This window comes from Cornus florida, unplaced genomic scaffold (genome assembly GCF_030987335.1).
Source record: "Cornus florida cultivar Cherokee Brave unplaced genomic scaffold, ASM3098733v1 CherokeeBrave_3.0.0_Hap2_Chr04, whole genome shotgun sequence".
In the NCBI taxonomy this organism is placed as follows: domain Eukaryota; kingdom Viridiplantae; phylum Streptophyta; class Magnoliopsida; order Cornales; family Cornaceae; genus Cornus; species Cornus florida.
The window spans coordinates 54260468-54283552 of record NW_026775574.1 but is presented as its reverse complement, the minus strand read 5'-3'; the positions used below and the strand labels follow the sequence as shown (position 1 = coordinate 54283552).

At 38.1% G+C, this 23085-nt stretch overlaps 1 protein-coding gene across 2 annotated transcripts in view; it reads left to right on the top strand.

The window, feature by feature from the left end:
- Positions 1-22835, top strand: part of LOC132303264 (uncharacterized) — a 65978-nt gene extending 43143 nt beyond the window's left edge. For both annotated transcript variants that reach the window (XM_059800451.1, XM_059800452.1), the window contains 14 exons: positions 54-92; positions 3473-3580; positions 5722-5811; positions 5999-6074; positions 14976-15072; positions 15153-15222; positions 15311-15487; positions 15584-15706; positions 16040-16123; positions 18485-18669; positions 18998-19136; positions 19213-19272; positions 19787-19858; positions 22349-22835. In XM_059800451.1, coding sequence (XP_059656434.1) covers positions 54-92; positions 3473-3580; positions 5722-5811; positions 5999-6074; positions 14976-15072; positions 15153-15222; positions 15311-15487; positions 15584-15706; positions 16040-16123; positions 18485-18669; positions 18998-19136; positions 19213-19272; positions 19787-19858; positions 22349-22456 — 1428 coding nt within the window. In that variant the 3' untranslated portion in view covers positions 22457-22835. The remainder of the gene's footprint in view (positions 1-53; positions 93-3472; positions 3581-5721; positions 5812-5998; positions 6075-14975; positions 15073-15152; positions 15223-15310; positions 15488-15583; positions 15707-16039; positions 16124-18484; positions 18670-18997; positions 19137-19212; positions 19273-19786; positions 19859-22348) is intronic.
- Positions 22836-23085: the final 250 nt, after the last annotated feature.

Below are 23085 nucleotides of genomic sequence, written 5' to 3'. Positions count from 1 at the left end.
CTATTTTCATTTTTATATGTTATTTGTAACTTTCTTTTCTTTTATGTTAACAGACAATGATTCTTCCGAATTTGGGTCGCTTGGCAAAGTTGGTAATGTTCCTTTATCTTTAAGTGCATTATGTATATATATCAAAACTTATCGAACTTTCTTGAATTTTCTTATTGTTATATACTAATGGTTTAATTGGCTTACTAAAATGTCTCATCTTTTCTGAATGTTATTCATATTATGAACCTCAAGCTTTTGGAATGGGATCTACATTTTCTTCCCCGTTTTAGGGGAACTTTATCTGATTTATGAATATGTTTTCTAGCTACATAGTTTGGACATGTGTTATTTCTTAGCGTCTTAAATTCTATCTATATAAGTGTGACTGCTCTGATAATATTTTCTAAGCTTTCGCTTTTAATTTTAAAGGTATATGTTGAGTACACAATATAATAGTAGCACTCTTCCATTTAAGCCATCCTTCTATAAATCTGTGAGCAACACTATCTCTAATCTTTCTATCTTTGTGAATAATAAAGCCTAGGTAAAGATTGTCCATTTTTTGATATTTCTATACTCTTGATCTTCACATTTTCGTTTGTACTTCTAGTTTGCTTCCAAATCTTTAAATTTGCTACCAATTCTTTAATTTCATTAGACAAAATGATGTCATCCGGAAAGAGCATACACCGTGGAACCTGTACTTAATGTGTTTTGTCTTTTTATCCATAATCAATGCAAAAGGTAAGTGCTTATGCTGATACCTGATGTAGGCCATGGTAATTGGAAAGTTACTTGTTTCTCCTGTAGTTGTTCTTATTATAGTTACAACTGTGTCTTAAATTTCCTACACCATGTAAACGTTTCTGCTCGTGACTCCTTTTCTTTACCTAAATGATATCTTTAGGGATCTTATCGTAGGCTTTTTCCAGGTTAATAAAAATCATTTATAACATTTTTCTTCTTCTCACAACATCATTTGCTTAGTTTCCTTGGTAAATAAATAAATTCAGTTGTTGACCTGACACAAATCCAAATTGATCATGTTGTTTCAAGTTTTAATCTCTTCTCATCAACTCTCTTCATAAATCATAGCATGACTCAGTAATTCAATTCCGCAATAATTTACATATTTTCAAAGCTCCTTTTTTTCTATTTATATGTATTAAAAATACCTTTTTGTTACGCAACTATTTGTTATTATGATGTTAGTAAATAATTTTGTTAACTAAGACATGATATCATTCCCTAAGCACTTTCAAAATGTTAATAGGAGTATGGTCTTAAATCTCTTCATGTTTTGTGTCCCTCAATGATTTTTACCTGACAACTTGATCTTGTGTAAATATTTGTTTTATCTAATATTTCCTATGTTACTAGGGCCAGCTCATTCTTTAGCCAATTGCCTAAGGCCCCACATGAAAAAGGCCCAATTGGATTTGATGTTACTTTAATTGTATCTCTAAAGGCCAAAGTTGATTTCATGTTACTTTAGTTTTATCTCTTTCTTTCTTTTAGACTTCCTCACTTGTTATTAACATCTTTTGTTTGATAAGTAAAATTTCAATAAAGGCGCTCAAAAGGGAAGCGCTCCCAAGAGAATACACAAAGAGCCGACAGTGGCTTACTATAGTTTCAAACTATCAACAAATCCTTCACAGATTTATAATTTCACTGATTTACCCAAAAGAATAAAGAACTCTGAATGATAGATTTGAGAGACCAAATAGGAGTCTCATCTCCATCAAAAGATTTCCTATTTATCTCTTGCCCTCCAAGCATCTCTAGGTCAGCTCTCCACTGTACAGCCTATCCAAGCCTCAATCATGTCTACATAGATCCAGTAGACACCCAATACATGTCGAACACAACAAAAATCATAGACCAAACATCCATCACCACTGGATAATGCAGAGGGAGGTAATTCATCGACTCTCCGCCTTCTTACACATACAAGGTTAGTTCACCCCAATCTTTTACCTCCTTTTGAAATTGTCTAGGGTCAAGATCCTCCCAGGCATTGCTGACTATGCGAAAAAAGGCCACCTTTAAGGGGGATTTTGATCTCCAAATGCCCTTCCAAGGAAAATTCAGAGCCGGAATCTCCCGATAGAATTGTCGTACTCCAAAAATTCCCCGTGAGGAATGCTTTTAGACCATCTCTTCCATCCCCTCTCGTCCACCACCTGACTATGCAACAAAGATAAAAAGCTTGCTACCTCCGCAAGCTCCTAATCATGGAACTCTCTCTGAAACTGCACATCCCAAGTCGTCCTCCCGCTATCAAGTTAATAACAATTGGCAACCAAGGCATTTCTGTCTGTAGCAATCCTGAAAAGCCGTGGACTAGCCATAGCAGTATCCTCACACTAGTGGTCCTCCCAAAATCTGACAAATCTCCCACTCCTAACCCTGAATCGGATGTGTTTGGAGAACTCATGCCAACCCTTCTGGATATGTTTCCATCCCCCCACATGGGAGACCTCACCTCCCTAGATAGCCAACCCCCAACACCCTCCCTAGTCTGGCAAACTATGACTCTCCTCCACAATTTGGACCTCTCTCCCCCAAATCTCCATAGCCATTTACCCAATAAAGTCTTGTTGAACAAGTCCAACCTCCTAATCCCCAACCACCCTGTCAAATAGGAGTACACAGCCTCCCCCAATTCACCAAATGCTATTTGAACTCATCTCCCATACCACCCCACAGGAAGTCCCTCGGGAGCTTCTCCAGCCTCCTGATAACTGCCATTGGCGTCTGAAATATGGACATAAAGGAAGTTGGAAGAATCGAAAGGGTAGAGTTATGTGGCCCCCTTTCGGAAGATATTATTTCTTTCTACCAGCAAGTCTTCTCTCAAAACGCTCTACAACTGGATCCCATATGGACACCCTCCTCTATGAGGCCCCAAAGACAAGACCACATAAGAGATCGGGAAGGATCCCACCTCACCCCCAAGGATATTGGCAAAACCATAAATCTCCTCTACCACCCAAACTGGCACCATGTGACTTCCCAATATTGATCTTCAAGATGAACTCACCTTAAGTATCGGTCCTCTGCCGCATCTCAAAAGACAATGATGTCATCCGCAAATAGCAAATGAGATACATCCAACTGATTGGGATGCTCTCTACCCACCATAAATCTTGTAATTAGCCCAGCCCTTCTGCCCTCCTCATTAATTTATTGAAGGCCTCCATGATGATCAGAATTGGGAAAGAACTCGGCTGGAGAACCATTCACCGGGATAATCACACTGTTGAATACAGTGATATATCCACCTCCTCCAACTATGCCCGAACCCCATCCTCTCCAACATATACATCAAGAAGTCCCAATTCACGTTGTTATCTCTCTTTCTAAATTCTGTATGATAAAATGCATATTAATTCAATACTTATTATTTGATGCTAAGTGGTTTTGAATCCTACGAAGTATTGTCAATTTATATCACCTGGTTGCTTTTCCTTCTCAGCCTCTTCCTTTGAGGCGACTTACAGATGGGCTGAGAGCAACAAAGAGATCGGAGGATAATGAGATCGATAAGCTCTTCAATAACGTTATTTGCATACATCCCCCAAAGGTAATTATCTGTCCGATTTATTTATTCAGTATATCTCAAACAGTGACATGATACTTTGAGATACACATGATTAGTATTTCAACATGTGTCTTGTTGCAAATTCTTTCCTTTACTTTCCGTATTATGGTTGGGATTTAATCAGCAGAATAATGCAAGAGGCTTAAATTTTTTCAGTAGAATATTTATTATCAACTCCTTTTATTTTTATACTGTCCCATTGTTGCTTTTAAGACCTGTCTCTGTTCAAATCATATGTGGTGGCCTTCCAGAATCTGAGGTGGAAACATGTTTTCTCATGTCATACTTTAAACTTGAAATGTGTTTTCCTGCATTAAAATATTGGCATGTTCTCAGATTCATTTCCTTTGTAAATGGTATAATTCTGCTTGGACTCTCTGCATAATAATTGGGCCTGTTCTTTTTCAGAGATTCTGAGAATGGAGAGAATTGAAGGAATATAAAGACCGATTTGATGTCTCACATCTCAGTTAATATTTATTGAATGCTTCATTTCACAGTTTATTAATCCGAACCTAACTTGGCATTAATTGTGCATTGCAGTTGCTGTTTTCTAATTTTATTATATTATGAGGTCATTATTGCTGCTTATGTGCTCATTCTTGTTGTAATCCTGATTTCATGCTCAAAGAGATTAAGGGCTGAGGATCTTGGCAACTTAGCCCTCCTATTTTTTGCTTCTCTTTTCCTTCTGCTGATGTCTAATTAGTGTAAGCTGTGAAGGAGGACTAGTTCTTCAAATTTTCCTTTTATTATTATTTTTGTTCTGTTTCCCCTTCTTCTTGTTCTAAGTAGTTTCCTATCAAAAAAGGGTAGAGTGCAAAAAAATCCCTTGTAATATTGAAATAGCCCCATGGTGTATTTAGGTGAGCTTTGACAAATCAGACCTAGAGATGGAATCCTTTCCCAGGGCATCCTTTCCCGTGGAAGGTTATTTGGCGCTCTAAGGCCCCTCTCAAAGTGGCTTTCTTTGCGTGGTCATTCATGTTGGAAAGATCTTGACCCAAGATAAGTGGTGGTTAACTGTTGGTACATGTGTAAGAGAAATGAGGAAACGGTTGACCATCTTCTTTTGCATTGCCCAGTGGCTCAGGATTGTTGGTTTTTGTTGTTGTGTTGTTTGGGGTTCAGTGCGTGCCCAGGTCCTCCAGAATCTTGGTTGAGGCTTGGAGAGGTTGTATGGTGGGGGCCCCAGTTCGTGATTTCTGGCAGGTTGTGCCTCTGTGCGTCTGGTGGTGTTTGTGGCTTGAAAGAAATAGGAGATCCTTCGTAGGAAAGGAGAATCCTATTGGCATGTTGAAGTTCTCCATTATTAGCACTCTTATTTGTTGGGTTCTAGGGAGAAATTGTAATTCCATGGAGGAAATAGTTGATTTTTTGAACTCTCTGAGAGTTTAGAGGGCCTATTAGGCCTTGTGTATCTTCTGAGGGATCCCTTTTGAAAAGGACCTAGAGAGATGGAATCATTGCAGATATATTATCTTAAACCTCTATGGTTTGATGCACTTTTGGCAAAAATCTGCTGAGATTCAGACAAGATATTGGTGATATTGTTGAATAAAGCTTTCAAAACATTCTGTGAGGTCCAATTGTGATGATGAACATACCTCAAAAGTATTCAACATTCTGCATAAAAAATTACATTGTGAAGAGGTTTTGTTTTATGTTTCATGTAGAGGATTGGAGATGAAGTGTTTCTGTTATTGATGAGGGCAGAGTTGATGATATAAGCAAAGGTTGCACATATATCGTATAGGAAATAATTAGTTCACAAATTTTTCTAAATACAGTTTGTATCATTCCACCTACAAGAAATGTTTGCAATTTTGCATCATTCCAGTTTTATCTTTTATTATTTTGTCTTTTAGATGTGTCTTTGCGTTATGTCTGCTATAACATATCGGTCAATAGATGCGATGCTGAGTTTTAATGTGGCCCACTAATACTCTGACCAAATTGATTCCTAAAACCATGCTGACGTATCATGCCTCATTCCAAGCCTCCTTGCATCATGCATTGCTTTTTAATATCATTATTCAGTATAACTGATTGTTCTATAATGGTTTATACTTTTTAATTGTTTTTGCATTCATTTTTGTACTGATCTTCTTGTGTGTGTGCAGGAGGATGATTTCCTTAGGACATTCAATAAGCAGGTTGAAGATGACAGGAAAATTGTAATATCAAGGAGCAATTTAAGTGAGCTACACAAGGTATGGAAATAAAAACTTAAGTGATGAGTCTATGAAGAGAATTTTGTAGTGAAGGGTGCTGTGCGGGGCAATTCTACTTTGTTACATTTGATGAACATGTTATATAGTGTACTAATTTTGGTGCATGGGATTTCATGTGCAACTAGATCCCTTGGATCTGTGTTTCTGAAATAGTTGTGTGCTTCAGGTTCTCGAGGAACACGAGCTATCCTGCGCAGACCTGTTGCATGTAAATACTGATGATGTGATACTGACAAAGTCGAGTAAGAATTTACGATGACCATATTCTTATTTTTTTCTTATTTGATCAACAAGTAGTTGTTAGATTCTGGTATGCATCTTATAGTTGAGTGCTAAATAACTGAAGGTGCTTTATTAAACAATAATTGTATCCAGTTCTGGAGATTTCTGGTGTGGCTCGTATTCTTGGCTAGATGAATATGTTGGGCTTCATGGTTCTGGGTTAGGAAGATCGAAACTTTTACTGATTAGGAAATAAATTCCTGATGTAGCTCTATTTTGTGATATTCATATATGTACCATAAACCACCTATAGGAATAATGACCTCAAACCTACCAAATCTGGAATCCATCCAATAGCACTCATCTGCACCCTTCTCGACCACCTTCTGATTGTAAAGCAACATCAAAGGGCCAATGATGCCCTCTAACTCCTAATTCTCTATATACCTCTTGAATTGCACATCCCATGTCACCCTCCCTCTATCAAGCCGATAACAGTCAACAACCAAGATCTGCTTCTCTGACGCAATTCTGTAAAGCCTCAGAAAGGCTGTGGCTAGCACCCTATCCCCGCACCAAGGGTCAGTCCAAAACGAATGTGCCTCCTGTTCTTCACCCTAAAAAAAATATGTTTTGAAAATTCATTCCACCCTTTTCAAATGAATGTCCAAACCCCCACACCCGCTGGACCACTTACCTCCAAAGAGCTCCAACCACCCACTCCCTTCTAAATCCACCCTGTATGATTCTCTTCCATGACCTGTCCCTCTCCACCTGAAACCGCCAAAGCCATTTGCCTAGCAAGGCTTTGTTGAAAATGTTGAGCCTGTTAAACCCCAACTCACTAGATGTTATTTAAACTCATCTCCCATGCCACCCCACAAAAAGTTTCTTTGAAGCTGCTCTGTCCTCTTCACCACAGCTATGAATCTGAAATAAGGATACAAAGCAGTAGGAAGGCTCGAAAGGGTACTCCATAAGGGTTATGTGCCCTTTTTGATAGGTATTGCTTCTTCCAACTTGCCAGCTTCCTCTCTAATTGCTCAACACTCTCCTTGACATACCCCCAACAATGTGCCCAGATAACTCATTGTGAAAGACCTACCCCCCAGGCCAGAACAATCTCTTTCTTTCCAAAATTGTTGTGCAGTCTAGACACAGCCTGAAAACACACCAGCATGTATCTTTAGCAAGGTTGTTAGGATGGGGGTTCTATGTAGGACTGATGGATGGTCCATAGGATCGGAAGGAGGATTGTAAGATGCTATAAAACTAATATAAAAAATGAACTGAAACTAACTTTCTAAATAAAACTCTTTTCAAATAAATAGGGAAGTGTTAGATATGAAAATAATACTTTTTCGTTTTTTTTAATTATTGGCGCATATTACTTGGAAAATACGGGTTTGACTATGTTTGACTTTTCTCTCTTCTCTCTCCTCTCTTTTTGACGTCGGAGTCTTCCACTCCAGCGTCCACGACTGTTTCTGGTTTCTCATATTTTTGGCAAGGAAATGCATCGATCCTATCTCAGTGTTGCGACCCTTCCATGTCTCAATCTTCACGGGAAAATCAAAAGCTGCTCTATAGGCAATGATCTGGTTTATAGGGTTGATCATCAAAGCATCCAGGAGCGTGAATCTGTACTACGATCATGCCTCGTAGGTCGTTTTGACAGAGACGGGGGGTGTCTTGAAGGGATTGAGGCGTGGGTGTCGAAAACTTAAAAGGCTTCATGTGGGGTGAACGTGTCTCCTTTACCTGATGATCTGCTCCTGTTTAGGTTCCCATCGGAGACTGAGGCCTTAAGGGTGTTGGATGAAGGGAGAAAAAGATGGGGTGACGCCTTATTATCCATCGACATTTGGTACTTCGCCGCTGGTTGTTTTGCAGTAAAAGAACGAGTAATACGAAGGGTGATCCTGTTTGGTTTGCCCCTCCATCTCTGGTGCAACAAGTTATTTGAAGCAATTGGGAACTTATGTGGTGGATTTAGAGGTGTTGAGGCGGACGTCTCGGCGTGTGGACAGTGAATTCTCCTCTATGTTTCCGTCGGAAAAGTGATGCCGAAGTACGTTTTTGTCGAAGACCAACGAGTGGCTTACAGGGTCAACTTGATAGAAGAAATAATACCTCGTATCCTTCCGAAATCTTACTATGGTGTTGGAGAGTAACATATCCTGGCTGCTACAGCTGGAGGTAGTCGCTGAAATGCACAGATCTACCACGGTGTCGAAGGAAAGAGGCGACTACCTATTCACGCGCAAGAAGCACGTAGAGGGGCCATCAATCAACCCCTTAATCACCGCCTTACGTTCCCTCGTAATATCCGCGCTAACGGATACCAACCAACGTGTCAGAGATCGAGGCTTTGAGGGAGTCTTTAATGCTGCGGATTCTGATGGGCCTAAGTGCGGATCTGAAGCGGGTTACGGGCCTATTTCGTCAAATGTTGTTCATCCCGGTCCACAGGAATTGCAGAGGGCTGTTCATCGGGGGCCTCTTTCTTTTAAGAACAAGCCTAGCCCACCGTCCACTGCCAATTCAAGTCATGGACCAAATGTGAGTAATCTGAAGAGAGGTTTTGAAGGGGACCAAAAATAAAATGTTAGTTTCTTTTATTAATTCCAAGCCCAGCCCACCTATTTCTAAAGGAGTTAGTGATTTACAGAGGCGTCGTTCTGATGATACCTCTGCAATCTTCTGGAATTGTCCGGAGAAGAGAAGGTGGATGAACTTATCTACTGCAGCGACTGGTGGAGTAATATTGAGATGGGTTTTCCGTCATTCTTAATGTTGCGCAGGCATCTCATCTTCATCTCTCTCTGATATGAAAGGAAGAATTGTCAGGTCTTTGTCTCGGGACTTTAACAGAAATCCTCACGGAGTTAGATGGTCTCGAAAAGAGAAGCAGAAGTGGACTTCTACTAATGTTCCAGCTACACCATCAGTTTCACATCCTCAGAATCTTAATGTTCCATCCTCTTCTTCTACCCCTTCTTGTGTGTTGAGGAGAGCCGGTGTTGTGTAGGAACTAGAGAAGAGATGCGAGTTGACTGTCACGAACAATGGAATTGATTCTTCGCATGGGTTGAATACGGAAGGGCTGAAGGATAGTGAGTCTGGCGTTTCTAGGCAGATGAAAATTGCAGATTGTGCAGTCAAGAAATTATCTGAAGGGGTTCCAGTTTGTGTGGGCAGAGACCTGCATTTCCAGCTGTCCAATGAAGAGGCCGTAGCCTTGCTCAAAGAGCTTTGTTTAAGTGTCGCTCTGAAAGGTCTTAACTGCTTGCCTTACATAGGGACTGACGAGACTGATTTTGTTACTGAACCTGATTCTTTTTATGAGAATGACAGAGAGTTGGAAGAGGAGGCGTTTGATGATTTGGGTTCTATCCAATAGGTTTGCTCCAATGAGCTTACACCCTGGGTGGAGATTGGTCCTGAAATCCTACAGGAGGTACCATTGGCTACGGTGCGACCTGACGAACAGGTTGCTAACATGGGGAAAGATTGGGTAGTTGACAATATTGGAGTACTAGTGAGCTTTTGGGAGTCTCTTCAGAAGGTAATGACGATCAGACATTATCTATCCTTCAAGAAATTGTGGAAGGGAGAGAGGTTGCAGTGACCAGTGAAGTAATGAACACGAAGCCTTTATCATCTTGGAAAGGAGTACAGGAGATAAAGAATCTCATTTCTGAAGTCAACTACGAAGGGAAAGGAGGAGTGGCGAAGGAAAGGGAAAGAACCAGGAGCAGGAGTCTCAGGAAGGGTGGAGGGGAGATTATTTTATCTGGTTTACAATGAAGCTACGAATCATTACTAGGAATGTTCGTGGTCTTAACGATCTGAACAAGAGAAGGGTGGTGAAGGTAGCTTTAAGGAAGTGGGGTGCCCAGCTTATTTGCTTACAAGAAACCAAGCTGGCATCCATTACTGACAGGGTGGTTAAGAGTTTGTGGGGAGGACGGTTTGTGGAATGGGAGGCCTTGAATGCTATAGGTTCTTCGGGTGGGATATTAGTCATGTGAGATAGTAGGTGGTTAACTCGAATGGACGTCTGGATGGGGAGATTTTTTGTTTCTTGTGTACTTAAGTTGGAAGAGGACAAATTCAAATGGGTTTTTACCGGAGTCTATGGACCGGTTGTTGATGATGAGCGACCTATTTTTTGGGAGGAGCTTTGCCATGTCCAAGGATTGTGGTCTTTTCCTTGGTGCCTAGGAGGGGATTTTAATTCTGTTAGGTCCCCGTCAGAGAGGTCTATAAGGGGAAGAAGATCTTTGGAAATGGATCAATTTTTTGATTTTATTGATGAGCATCTTCTTGTTGATTTACCAATGGAAGGTGTAGCTTATACTTAGTCAAATGGTAGGGATCCTATCACTCTTTCAAGACTGGATAGATTTTTAATTTCTGGGGATAGGGAAGAGAAATTCCCGGATGTTGTTCAAGCGGTGTTAGAAAGGGTCACCTTTGATCATGTTCCTTTGGTCTTGGATTGTGGGGGTTTATGCTCTCAAAGATCCCCGTTTAGATTTGAGAATATGTGGCTGCAAGCGGAAGATTTCCAAGGGAGAGTTAGATCTTGGTGGGAGGGAGTTATTGTCTCAGGATCGCGCAGTTTCACAATTACAAAGAAGTTAAGGGCTCTCAAACTAGCTCTTAAGCAGTGGAACAAGGATGTCTTCGGGAATTTAGAATGGAGGAAGAATATAGTACTTGCTGATTTTTCTGAGATTGATCGTCTTGAGGAGGCAGTAGGGGATGTGGAATTTCTACGTTCTAGGAGAGCCTCTTGTCAGGCAGTTTTTGCTGAGATTGCTAGTATGGAGAAGATCTCGTGGCGACAAAAATCTCGGGCTCTTTGGCTAAAAGAAGGCGATCGGAACACAAAATTCTTCCACCGGTTAGCTAATGCTCATAGGAGGAGTAATCATATAGGAAGAATTCGGGTGGATGGTGAGGAGTTGTGGAGAGAGGAAGAGGTGCGTAACGGTATTGCTTCCTTTTATCAGAAGCTTTATACCGAGCCTTTAGTTTGGAGGCCCAAACTTGATGGTCTTCATTTTGAGGCTATTTTCGAGCTTGATAGAGATAGGATTGAGAATCCTTTCACTGAAGAAGAAGTTCTTAAAGCTTTATCAAGTTGTAATGGGGGGGACAAACCTCCGGGACCTGATGGCTTTACCATGCGATTTTTGATGGAAAGTTGGGCGGTTGTAAGAAATGAGGTAATGGGTACTTTTCAAGAGTTTCATTCTTTTGGCATCTTTGAGAAGTCGCTTAATGCTTCATTCATTGCCCTTATCCCAAAAAAGGGAGGCGCTTCAGATATAAAGGATTTTCGTTCTATTAGTTTGGTGGGCTGTATTTACAAACTTATTGCTAAGGTGCTTGCTTTAAGGATGAGGGAAGTAATGGATGGGATTATTTCGGATTTCTAGAATGCTTTTGTTGGCGAACGACAAATACTTGATTCAGTTCTTATTACTGGCGAATGCGTGGATTCTAGATTGTGGAGTGGTATTCCTGGAGTTTTATGCAAACTTGATATTGAGAAAGCATATGATCATGTGAATTGGAATTTCCTACTCTATTTGTTACAAAGAATGGGGTTTGGAAGTAAATGGAGGAAGTGGATAGAGACATGTCTTTATTCTGTCAAGTTTTCAGTTCTTGTGAATGGTTCTCCCGTTGGTTTCTTCAGTTGCTCTCGGGGTATAAGATAAGGAGATCGTTTGTCATCTTTCCTTTTTATTGTTGTTATGGAGGGGTTAAGTAGACTTATGCGCAGGGCAGAGGATCTTGGTTTTATAAAGGGTTTCAGGGTGGGCAGAGATTTAGTCTATCAGATGGAGATTTCTCATTTATTCTTTGCAGATGATACCCTTGTTTTCTGTGACATTGATGTGTCTCAACTTCGATACTTGAGGTGTGTATTGACTTGTTTTCAGATAGTTTCCGGGCTAAAGGTCAATGTGGCTAAGTGTGTGCTTGTCCCAGTAGGGAATGTTCAGGATATTTCCTCTTTAGCTGCAGTCCTTGGTTGCGGGGTGAGCTCATTCCCTATTCCTTATTTGGGCTTGCCCCTAGGGGTCTCTTCAAGGTTAGTGGGGAGTTGGGATTCTGTGATTGACAGGTATGTGAAGAGATTGGCAAGATGGAAGAAACAATACTTGTCAAAAGGGGGATTGAAACAATACTTGTCAAGATGGAAGAAACAATACTTGTTCCGTTGCAAATAGGATTGAAAAAATTCAAAGAGATTTCCTTTGGGGAGGAAAGGGCGACGAGTTCAAGTACCACCTTGTCAGATGGGAGGAAGTTTGTAAGCCTGTGAAATTGGGTGGACTTGGAATAAGACGTCTAGTTCCTTTCAATCAAGCTCTCCTGGGTAAATGGTTATGGAGATTTGGGAGGGAAAGACATCGTCCATGGTGCAGGTTAGTCTTTTGTCGGTTTGGAGAAGAGGCTGGAGGTTGGTCTACACTTCCGGTTACCCTGGTGGGAGGAGTAGGGATGTGGAAGGCTATTTGGAAGGGATGGTATGTTTTTTCGGCTCATATCAGATTCAAACTCCGTGATGGTCGTTGCATTCGGTTTTGGGAAGATCTCTGGTGTGGGGATCAGCCACTTTCTTGTACATTTCCTAGATTATTCAGTATTGCTGTTGATAAACACACCTACGTAGTTGACTGTTATCGGCTTGATAGCAACGGGATTGCGTGGGATGTGCATTTTCGGTGCTCTTTTCAGGATGTATCGGCAGGAGGGCGTCGGTAGAGGTAATGATGTTTTAATTTGGGCTCCTCCTTCCCACGGTCGCTTCGAAGTTAGATCCTTGTTCTTATGTTTGTCTAATTTTGTTAATCGAGACTTCCCGTAGAAAACTATTTGGCGGTCTTTGGCTCCAACTACGATGGCTTTCTTTGTTTGGACCGTTGTGTGGGGAAAGATTCTGACAATTGATAACTTGAGGAAAAGGGCAATTGTATCGTTAATCGATGTTGTCTATACAAGGATGATGAGGAGTCCGTTGATCACCTCCTTTTGCATTGCCCCGTGGCGAACGACTGTTGGAGTCTTATTGTTGGGTTGTTTGGCATGTATTGGGTTATGCCACGATCTACTAAGGATTTAATTAATGTTTGGAGAGGTTGTCAAGTGAGAAGAGATGTTCGCGATTTCTGGAGAATTGTACCACATTGTGTATGGTGGTGCATTTGGAAGGAGAGAAATAGCGGAATGTTCGACGGGAAAGAGTCACCCACGGCAATGGTCAAACTTTACATTCTTCGTTCTCTTTTCAATTATGTGAAGAGGAGCTTTTGTTCTTCTTCTGATGATTTAATTACTTTCTTGGATTCTTTGGGGCCTTAGTCCCGGTTCCACTTTTGTAATTGGGACGCGTTCCCCTTTTGAACGCCTTTTTAATGTTATTTTTACTTATAAATAAATAAATAGAGAATAAGGCTAAACACAATCTCATCAACATTTTGGCAAAAATCAATTAACATTAAAAGACAAACACTTAAATCAATTTCTTGATTTCTTCTATGCAAGAATGTTAAACATAATAGTTAAGGAAACAATTAAGGCAAAGCCTAAACAAAGAAAAAAGGAATAGAAAAATAGAGAGAGAAAATAACAATTTGGTGGCCTAATTATCTGAGCAATTATGGCAAAGCCTAAACAAAGAGAAAAAAGGAACAATGAAATAGAGACACAAGAACAACATAGTTGCCTAATCATCTGCACAATTTTGTTGGAACAACTATTTTTTGGTTAAGAAGAACGAAACAGAGGGAGAATGAATAGAGAGGAAAATTCAAAGTCTCTCTCTGTTTTTTGTTCAGAATGGGCAAATAATAGGCGGAGAAACTGTGAGCTCTTTTTGTTTTCTGTTTTGAAAAAGATGGAAAAAAAAAAAAAAAAAAAAAAAAGAAAAGAAAAAAAAAATGGAGCAAAATAGAGGAAACTTTTGAAGTTGGGTTTCCGTTTTTTGCTCTTTTTTTGTTCTTTTTAAATGCAATTAGACTAAAGTGTTGGACTTTATACTTAAAAACCTTAAATTCCTTTGCCAAGAATGAGGCTGTTGGCCCAAATAAATCCAAAAAAAGAACAAAATAACACGATTTAGTAGGATCTGTAGGATCAAGATTTTACGATCCTACCTCCAATCTTACCATAGTCCACAGAATGTTGTTAACATTTCTTCTTGTAGTTAGATGTGTTTTTTAAGTCAACATTTCTCCTTGTAGTTATTTTGATCTTGTGAATAGTGAGACTGAGGGGTTGGAGAGTGCAAACAGTATTCCAAGTTTCATGTGTGTGCTTGTTCTTCCCTCCCCTTCCCTCTTCTCCCCACCAGAATTTTACATTTATATATGTAAATAAGCTCCAGTGATACAAGGATGTGAAAATGGAGAAAATTATAGGATAGCCGATAGCTACTCTTTACTACCGTGGTTACTGGGAGGTGTTGGCTCCCCTTATTGATCAATACCTGATGAACTTAAAACCAAAATTTCCGTAAAACTAGAATAATGCAAAATTGCATCTTGAAAAGAAATCAAATCATCAAAGATAAAAATGATACAAGAACAGCAAAAGTAAGTGGTTTTTAGAATGGCCTTTCAGGGAACCTGTCTCATTTGTCTAGGGTTTGATATCCATGTGGGGTAGACCGGTCAACAAAAAGTTTAATTCTCTCCCAACTGTAAGCAAGATTGTAATATGTTCTATTGTTCTGTTCTTTCAATGGGATAAAGTTCTCAAGTATTTTCGTTGTTTGATGCATATGGAACTTTTAGAACTATACCTGGTTGAGACGTTAAAATGCTCAAATTATGTAGTGTTGCTTTGTTGTTTCTCATACCTGCTATTGCCTGTAATCACCTGACTTTTCTATGCAGAAGCTGAGAAAGTAGTTGGCTGGGCTAAAAATCATTACTTATCGTCATGTCTCCTTCCTTCCATAAAAGGGGAAAGATTATCTATGCCTCGTGAAAGGTATACAATCTCTACACTCGTGTCTGACGGTAGGGATTCTTTCATCATCCTCAATTGACTGCTTTCTCTGTTATTTGAAGCCTTGAAGTTGCAATTTTAAGACTGAAGGAGCAGGAAACAATATCCAGGAAGCCCTCACAAAATTTGAAGGTGTATTCACTTATTGTTTTCTTAAAATGCCATAGAGATTCAATGGATGTCATTTGTGTTTGTTGCTAACATGAATGAACTCTGGCAGAATATTGCTAAGGACGAGTATGAGAGCAACTTTGTTTCAGCAGTTGTTTCTCCGGGCGAAATTGGTGTCAAGTTTGATGATATTGGCGCTCTTGAAGATGTGAAAAGGGCACTAAACGAACTTGTCATTCTCCCAATGAGGAGACCTGAGCTTTTCTCTCATGGGAATCTGCTGCGGGTATTTCATTGGTTTCTTTGTAACTTAGTGTATGTTTTCAGGTGTGGTTTTGCTCTATGTTTTTTCAGTGTGTAACTGTGTGGAAGCTTTTGTCAGCCTTGCAAAGGGATATTACTTTTTGGGCCTCCTGGAACTGGAAAAACTCTTCTTGCCAAGGCACTTGCAACAGAAGCTGGGGCGAATTTTATTAGCATAACTGGTTCTACACTTACATCTAAGGTAATTGAAATGTTAAAGACTGTTAAAGACTGTTTATTGTTTATGTATATTACTATATTAGATGCTTTAGGTTGCTGGATTTTATTTTGGTTAAGGAAGCTGTATGATTGTATCTCATGCCATATTATCTCTCATCTTAATTTTCTGGCTGTACTAAGATAGATGATGTGATCACTCATTTGGTGAAATAGTGAATCAACTGCAACCAAGGCTTATTCAATGATATTAGCCGATATTTGTGATTCTGGTTCAGCATAAAAACATCATATGTTGTTTACATTCCTTATATTGTTCCCACAATAATATACATCTTCCTTCTTTTTTCTTATGCAGTGGTTTGGAGATGCCGAAAAGCTTACCAAGGCTCTCTTCTCCTTTGCCAGTAAATTGTCTCCAGTAATTATTTTTGTGGATGAGGTGAGAGAATCTTTCACAGCATTAAAATACCACATGATGGCCTGTTTCCATGTAGGTGTCATGTGTCAAAACTCATGGAACTTAATGTTTTGTTCATCATCTCAAATTTTAAATTCAATATCTATAGGCACTGACTGATATTTCAATACTGATATTCAAATGTGCTAATGTCTCCATCTTGTCAAGAAGTAATATCAGTGCTCTTGGTGATGTTCATAAGCTGATGAATGATGATATTATCACTATCTTGAGAGATTAGATTCTAATCGAAATTATGTGGTAATTTCTTACAATTGAAGATTTGAACTAGTATTATAAAAATATATTTTGCAAAATTTGTTTGAAAAAAAAATTGTTAGTTATTTTGTTTTTCCCCCCGGGTAAGCAACATTTGATAATAGTTGAACAAATCTGTCAAATACTAATTTCAAAAATTGATGTCTATTGCCTTGTTGAACTAAATATCTCTTTTTAAACAATATCAATATGCATAATTTAAATATTTAATTATTAAAAAATTGAATACTGACATGTTAATATGCCTAAATCCACAATGCGTAGGTGATTTCTACGAGTATGGTATTTCATGTCAATGGCACTGTGTCCAAGTATCTTTCAACTTATCTGTCAATATTCCATTGATTATTTTATTGTACAGCACTATCTTATTGGGAGACTAAAGCATTAAACAATATATTGATTTTATTATATATATATATATATGGAGGTAATTTCTAAATCTGTGCTATAGAGCCGATCAACATCACAGGGCAGATATGGTACCATATTGCCAATTGAGACCTATTTTACCTTTCGAATTGCCATTTAGTCAAAAGGGACAATTGGATCTCTTTGTGCGCACTAAATTTCATCTCAGCTTTTAGTGTTTGGTTATTTTTTTCATGCCCAGATGAAACCATTAAGACTAATTTTGACTATTATGAAAGCAATGTTTTGTAGCAATACAGGTCGCCTAACCATCATCACAACTGACTTCACATATCTGTTACCTTTTTCTCATGGCTTAACTTCAAGGTTTTAAATTGTGAGATCTGGTGCAAGATCTCAAACAATTTCTATAGATCTAGCGCTAACAACATTTCCATGTTAGATCTAGGTGAAAAATCAAAAGGAGGGGAAAAAAAGAATATGAGACTTGGCCGAAAATTTAGCAACTTGGCCGAGTCAACCCCTGACTATAGGCCAAGTTTGTTGCGGTTTTATCACAATGATATATTGAAACGTAATGGACTCAACTTTGGCTGAGTCTGTTACGCCTTGGCCGAGTTTGCCTGTATTGGAAATATTTTGAACCATGTTAACTTTAGAAATTGGGCACACTTTGTTGACTACATCTCTTGTATTTTGAAACATAAATTGGTGTCTATAAATCTCCTTGTAGAAGTACATAGATTTTGTTGCATGGGTCATAACCAAAAACTGTCAGTCGTGGCACACCAATACGAATTGAACTTCATGATAAGCTTCCCCTACAGGTTGGCTCATGAGAACTTTTACTTCACACTATCATGGCATTAATTTTCATTATAATGGATGGACTTTCAGAAATGTTATTTATCTTCAATTATATTGTTACATTTAACTGAGGGTGCTATAGTTGTTTCTTGGTATTAACTTGTGGTATTTTTTTGAAACATCAAGTTTTCTTCAAATGATGTTTGAAATTGTTATTGAAATATGTCAACTGAGATTATGCAAAGAAGCTACAAAGAAAAAAAAAAGCGTGTTAATTATGAATTAATAACCTTGGTAGCCAATCTATAATCTGTTGTCAAGGTAAAATTTTTGGAAAATGTTGATAGGTATGGAGAAAATATGTTTACATATTTTAGAATAGTAAATACAATAATTTTTGTGCAAGGAGGAACCATTTCTTTCCCCATCTTTCTCATATGAAAATATATACGTACATTTTTACGGACATTTTATATGTATATCTGTACGTACATTTATATAAAATGTCATTAGTTGGTAATGCATATTAGATAGTTATATTGATCTTTAATTCTCTGTTTATGTTTTTATAATGTATTGGCTTTATTTAGTTTTTGCATACTATAGTTATATCTCAGTATCTCGTGGAGTTTGACTCCTTCAGTCCTTCCTACCATGTCTGCGTACTTAGACCTTTGGAAAACAACATATGATGATCCAATCGAGAAAATAGGTCTATCGTTATTTTTCGACAATTTCACATGGCAGCAGGATATATAAATTGTTGCTTTATTTTGACAACATAGTTCATAATTGCAGTTGACCAGAATTGATGTGCTGGTATAATACATTATGTTCCTGGTTTGTGTATATTCTTCTGTTTAGACTTTGATTCAATTCATGTAGGTTGACAGTTTGCTTGGTGCTCGTGGTGGTTCTTTTGAGCATGAGGCAACTAGAAGAATGCGAAATGAGTTCATGGCAGCTTGGGATGGATTGAGGTCAAAAGACAGCCAAAGAATCCTCATCCTTGGTGCCACAAATCGCCCATTTGACCTTGATGATGCTGTCATTCGTCGGTTGCCAAGAAGGTAAGATTGTTTCAGAAAGTTGTTTCCCAACTTAAGTTCTGTCTTGACCAAAGCTTTGTTTGAAGCATTTTGGATGGGAATATCTATTAGTTTTCTTTGAATCTGATTCTCATTTTGTCTTGGATGTGGGTGAAACATGTTTCACCTGCATATGCAATTGTTTTTTGGAGTTCCCAAACTTTTTGTTTTGAGAAAACTTCAAAGTAGCAAAAAAAATACTGTTAATACTGTTCCAGGAACCCCGCCCCCCCCCCCCCCCCCCCCCCCACCCCACAACAAAAAAAAAAATGATGAATAAAATTGATAAAATATGTTGGTTGGTTTTTAGGATATACGTGGATCTACCAGATGCTGGAAATCGTGTGAAGATACTTCGAATATTTCTTGCTCAAGAAAAACTGGAACCTGGCTTTCAGTTTGACGATCTTGCAAATGCAACTGAAGGATATTCCGGGAGTGATTTGAAGGTAATGTGCTCAAACTTAATGACTACCAGAAGTTCATGGTGCTTACTTCTTAATTACTTTTAAAACTGTTTTGCAGAACCTCTGTATTGCAGCTGCATATAGACCTGTCCAAGAACTTTTAGAGGAAGAGAAGAAGGTAATTACATTTAGATCTAATTTTCATTCCTCTATAAATATTTTGAAGGTCCAACCCCGACTTCTTTTCTATCAGGACAAGAATTTCCTGGAATTAATTGTTAGTAAGAGTTGTCATGCCCACGCCAAGTGTGGTAATGTGTTTAAGATTAATGACTGTCTTCAGTATTGCGGAGAGATGTTTCAAATTTCGGAGTAGCTTCCAAAGCTACCAACTGCAATAGGATGGCATGATGTTTATATTAGTTGGTTTTTAATTCTCTAAGGGGCCATTGCTTGGTGCACTAGTGAATTGCTTGGATTGTCAAGCATGGGAACTTAAGATCCAAATCCTGAAAGCAACCACTATTTGCAAATAATGGCAAATGTTAGTCTGTTTCCAATTCATTCCCCTCACTACGCCTTTCGGTTAATAGGGACCACATTGGGTAATGGCCCTTGGTTTTAACTGTCTTATATAATGACGTTTCTTGTGCTTGCTTCTAATATTTGGTTTCCTTTTTATTTTTTTATAGGGAGATAGAAATGAGGTGGCTCCAGCGTTGAGACCACTCTCTTTGGATGATTTCATTCAGTCCAAGGCCAAGGTAGAATTTCCACTTGTTTCAAAATATTTTACTATCCTATTATAAATGATAAAGCGGTAATACTTTTTGAGGCCAAAGTCAACAATGTTATAGAGATGTGGTTTCCATAAGATATATTGGCTTGAAGAATAAAAAATTGCGGTAATTATAAGAAAAAGATGATATGTTTTCAAGGCCTTTTGGTTAGGTGTTTTGTGCTTTGCACAGGATCTGCTGCAAAATGTCTGTTTTTGCATAACCTATTGACTATGTTCAAAGAAATGTGTCTTAAAGAATTTGTTGTCTTGAGCTGATGGGTTGTGGGTTGCAAGTGTTAAGCTAGAATCATTAGCAAGTATTACATTGTAAGAGGATCAATAATTACACTGTAAGAGGATCAATAATTCCATTGTTGAATTTTCACCCTTTTCAAGAACAATCCTCTTATCTCAAACTTAGTATACTCTACTTTATAATACGGTGTTTTCTTTGTTATGTGTTTTTATTTTGTTCAATTCAGTTAGTATTCTTACAACCAGTTCTATTGCTATTTCAATCTAATGCAAGTAAGAAAATATTTGATATAACAGAGCAAGATGTTAATGAAGTAATTTGAATAAGCTCCAAGCCTGAATCTTATAAAAAGTGAATGTTAGAGTATTCTGTCAGAGAGCAGGATTGCGGGAGGTTGTTGAAGAATTGAAGTTCTCCATTCAAGTTGTGAATAGCAAGGGAGATACCTTATTGACTCCTACATGTATGTAGTATAGGAAAAGACGGCAATTATTACAGCATCTTCCGATGCACTACTTAAAGTACACATAAAATTGTTGGCATTCAGGAGTATCAGAAATGTATAGCAGAGGGAGAGTTTTTCATCTTATACGGGACAAATAATGATGTCTCACATGAGCAAAAATTTTTATTGTTGATTTCTAGCTTTTTTGGTGGTGGAGATGAGAGGAAGATTTTATATCTTTCATTAAAGTGGAGAAAGTTGCTACAGGGATTGAATTTCACTGTGATGATAGTAACTATCGGTTGACTACCATATCCAACTTGCAAGTAATTATTTGAGTGATTGCATTGAGGATATGTCATGTTAGCTTTTGTCACTGCAATTAATTGTATGTTTGGTAGGAGAGGAGGAGGATGAGGGAAGGAAGAGGAGAAGGATTGTGCATGCTTCCATTGTTTCATATATATATATATATATATATATATATAATATCGAGAGAAAGAGAGGGAGAGAGAGAGAGAGGATGGTTCCATTCAAAATTCAACAGAAGAAGAGAGAAGGATAGTTGTCGTATAAAATTTAAATTAAGTTATTACCCATATTTCTTAATTTTTTGTCGTATATTCTGGGGTATACTGGTAAAATAATATCCAAAGCCTACTCTTTTTTTTTTTTTCCCTGAATATCCAAAGCCTACTCTTATCTTCTCCCAAATAATAAAAGGGATTACTCCTTTCCTTCCCTCTCGCTCAACCAAACAAAATGAAGGGAAGGGCATGTCCTTAGGCATGCCTCTTCCAGTCCTCCCTACCCTTCTAATCAAACAAATGAATGAAGACGCTTAGTCTTCAACAGACATCTTAAAACTCCCAAGAGCTGAATTTTGTAGAGGAGGATCAATTTAATTACTTGAGCTGTGAAATTTTTTTTGTGTTTAATTACTTGTACGGTGGTAGCACTTGAGCTATGAAAAATAATGCAGTGGTTTTTGAGATTAATGTGAAAACTTAAGCTGTCAGAACCCTTTCCGTTTTGCTTAGAGGTTAAAACCATTGGTTGCCTTTCTAGATAAAAATAAATAGTTAGAATCCAAAGATAAGTGCAGTAACTTGTCAAGATTGAAGGAGATTCGTTGATCTAGACAGATCCTTTATTTAGATACAAATATGACATATTAGTCCAAATGCTCAGGAAAAAGTTAGGCGTATTACGCTTGTGAATAAATGGACATGTACATGTGTTTTTAATTATTTGTACAATTCTTTGTATGAGTAGATTGTGTTCTTCAAAGATGAGGAACTTCGGAGGATCCTTCTTGGGAGAGGACATCATCAGTTTTTGGGAAATGTGTTTGGTTGAGTATGGAAGTGGCAAAGTTCTTAGGGCAAGTATAAAAGATTTAATGATGAAAATAATTGCATGGTTATTCAATGTTTGGAAGATTTCCAAATTAGCCTTGCTTGCAAAGTAAAATTTTTGTAAGAAGTAGATATACTCCTTATCCTTTAGGATGTACTACAGATTGTTGAAAGAAAATTCTACCTGCATCAAGTTACTATTTTCTAAGATGTCATTTCAGTTCATAAGTCCAGTTCTCACATATTAAGATCCTGAATGAATATAGCGCCAACTCTCGAGGCTCAAATCAAATCCTTAAGAACATGTTTTTTGTTATCTGCTCATACCTTTTTTTTTTTTTTTTTGTTTATAATGAAAAACCCCCGTGGTTAACTTTTTCATGAGAAGTCAAGTTTGTCTTTTTTATGCTGTAGGTGGGGCCATCAATTGCATATGATGCAACAAGCATGAATGAACTGAGGAAGTGGAATGAGCAATATGGAGAAGGCGGAAGCAGGAGAAAATCACCATTTGGATTTTGAAACGACTAATATCGCGAAAATTACTTTTAGAATTAGTTTCATTCTTTAGAAAAAGAGCAGCATACAGCCCAAGGGACAGTGTACTACTAGGAGAATCCCTCTTTCATCATTTTTAATTACTGAGAAGACAGAAAAGACCTTGTCATATGATATTTTTGTATTGTAGTTGTCATCACTGACTTTAGAAGAAGGTTAATTATGATGATGTATATCAGTTCTAATAATGTAATAATGGTTTTCTTTTTATTGTTGGAGCTATTTCCGTGCTCCGGATTTTTGGTCTCATATATACACACAGTATCATCTTTGACATTCTTGTGGAACAGAGATTCTTTGTTTTACTTGATGATATATGGCATTGATACGGATGTTGTTTCGAGGACTTCATGTGAGAATGGGGAATTAGTGTTGGTATTGTTGTTGCGTTCAGCTTCCCTGATTGAATATGTTCAATAGGTAGGTTTTTTTTTTGCACATGAAAACTTCACATATTGTTCTTCATATACATGTTTTAAAGGGCTTTAGAATGTGGTTAATGTTGTAATTCTTGTGTGATTGTACCTTATTTTAAGACATACGTTAGTGTGTTGGCAAATATAGCAACAATGGAGACTGATGAAATCTTCCAT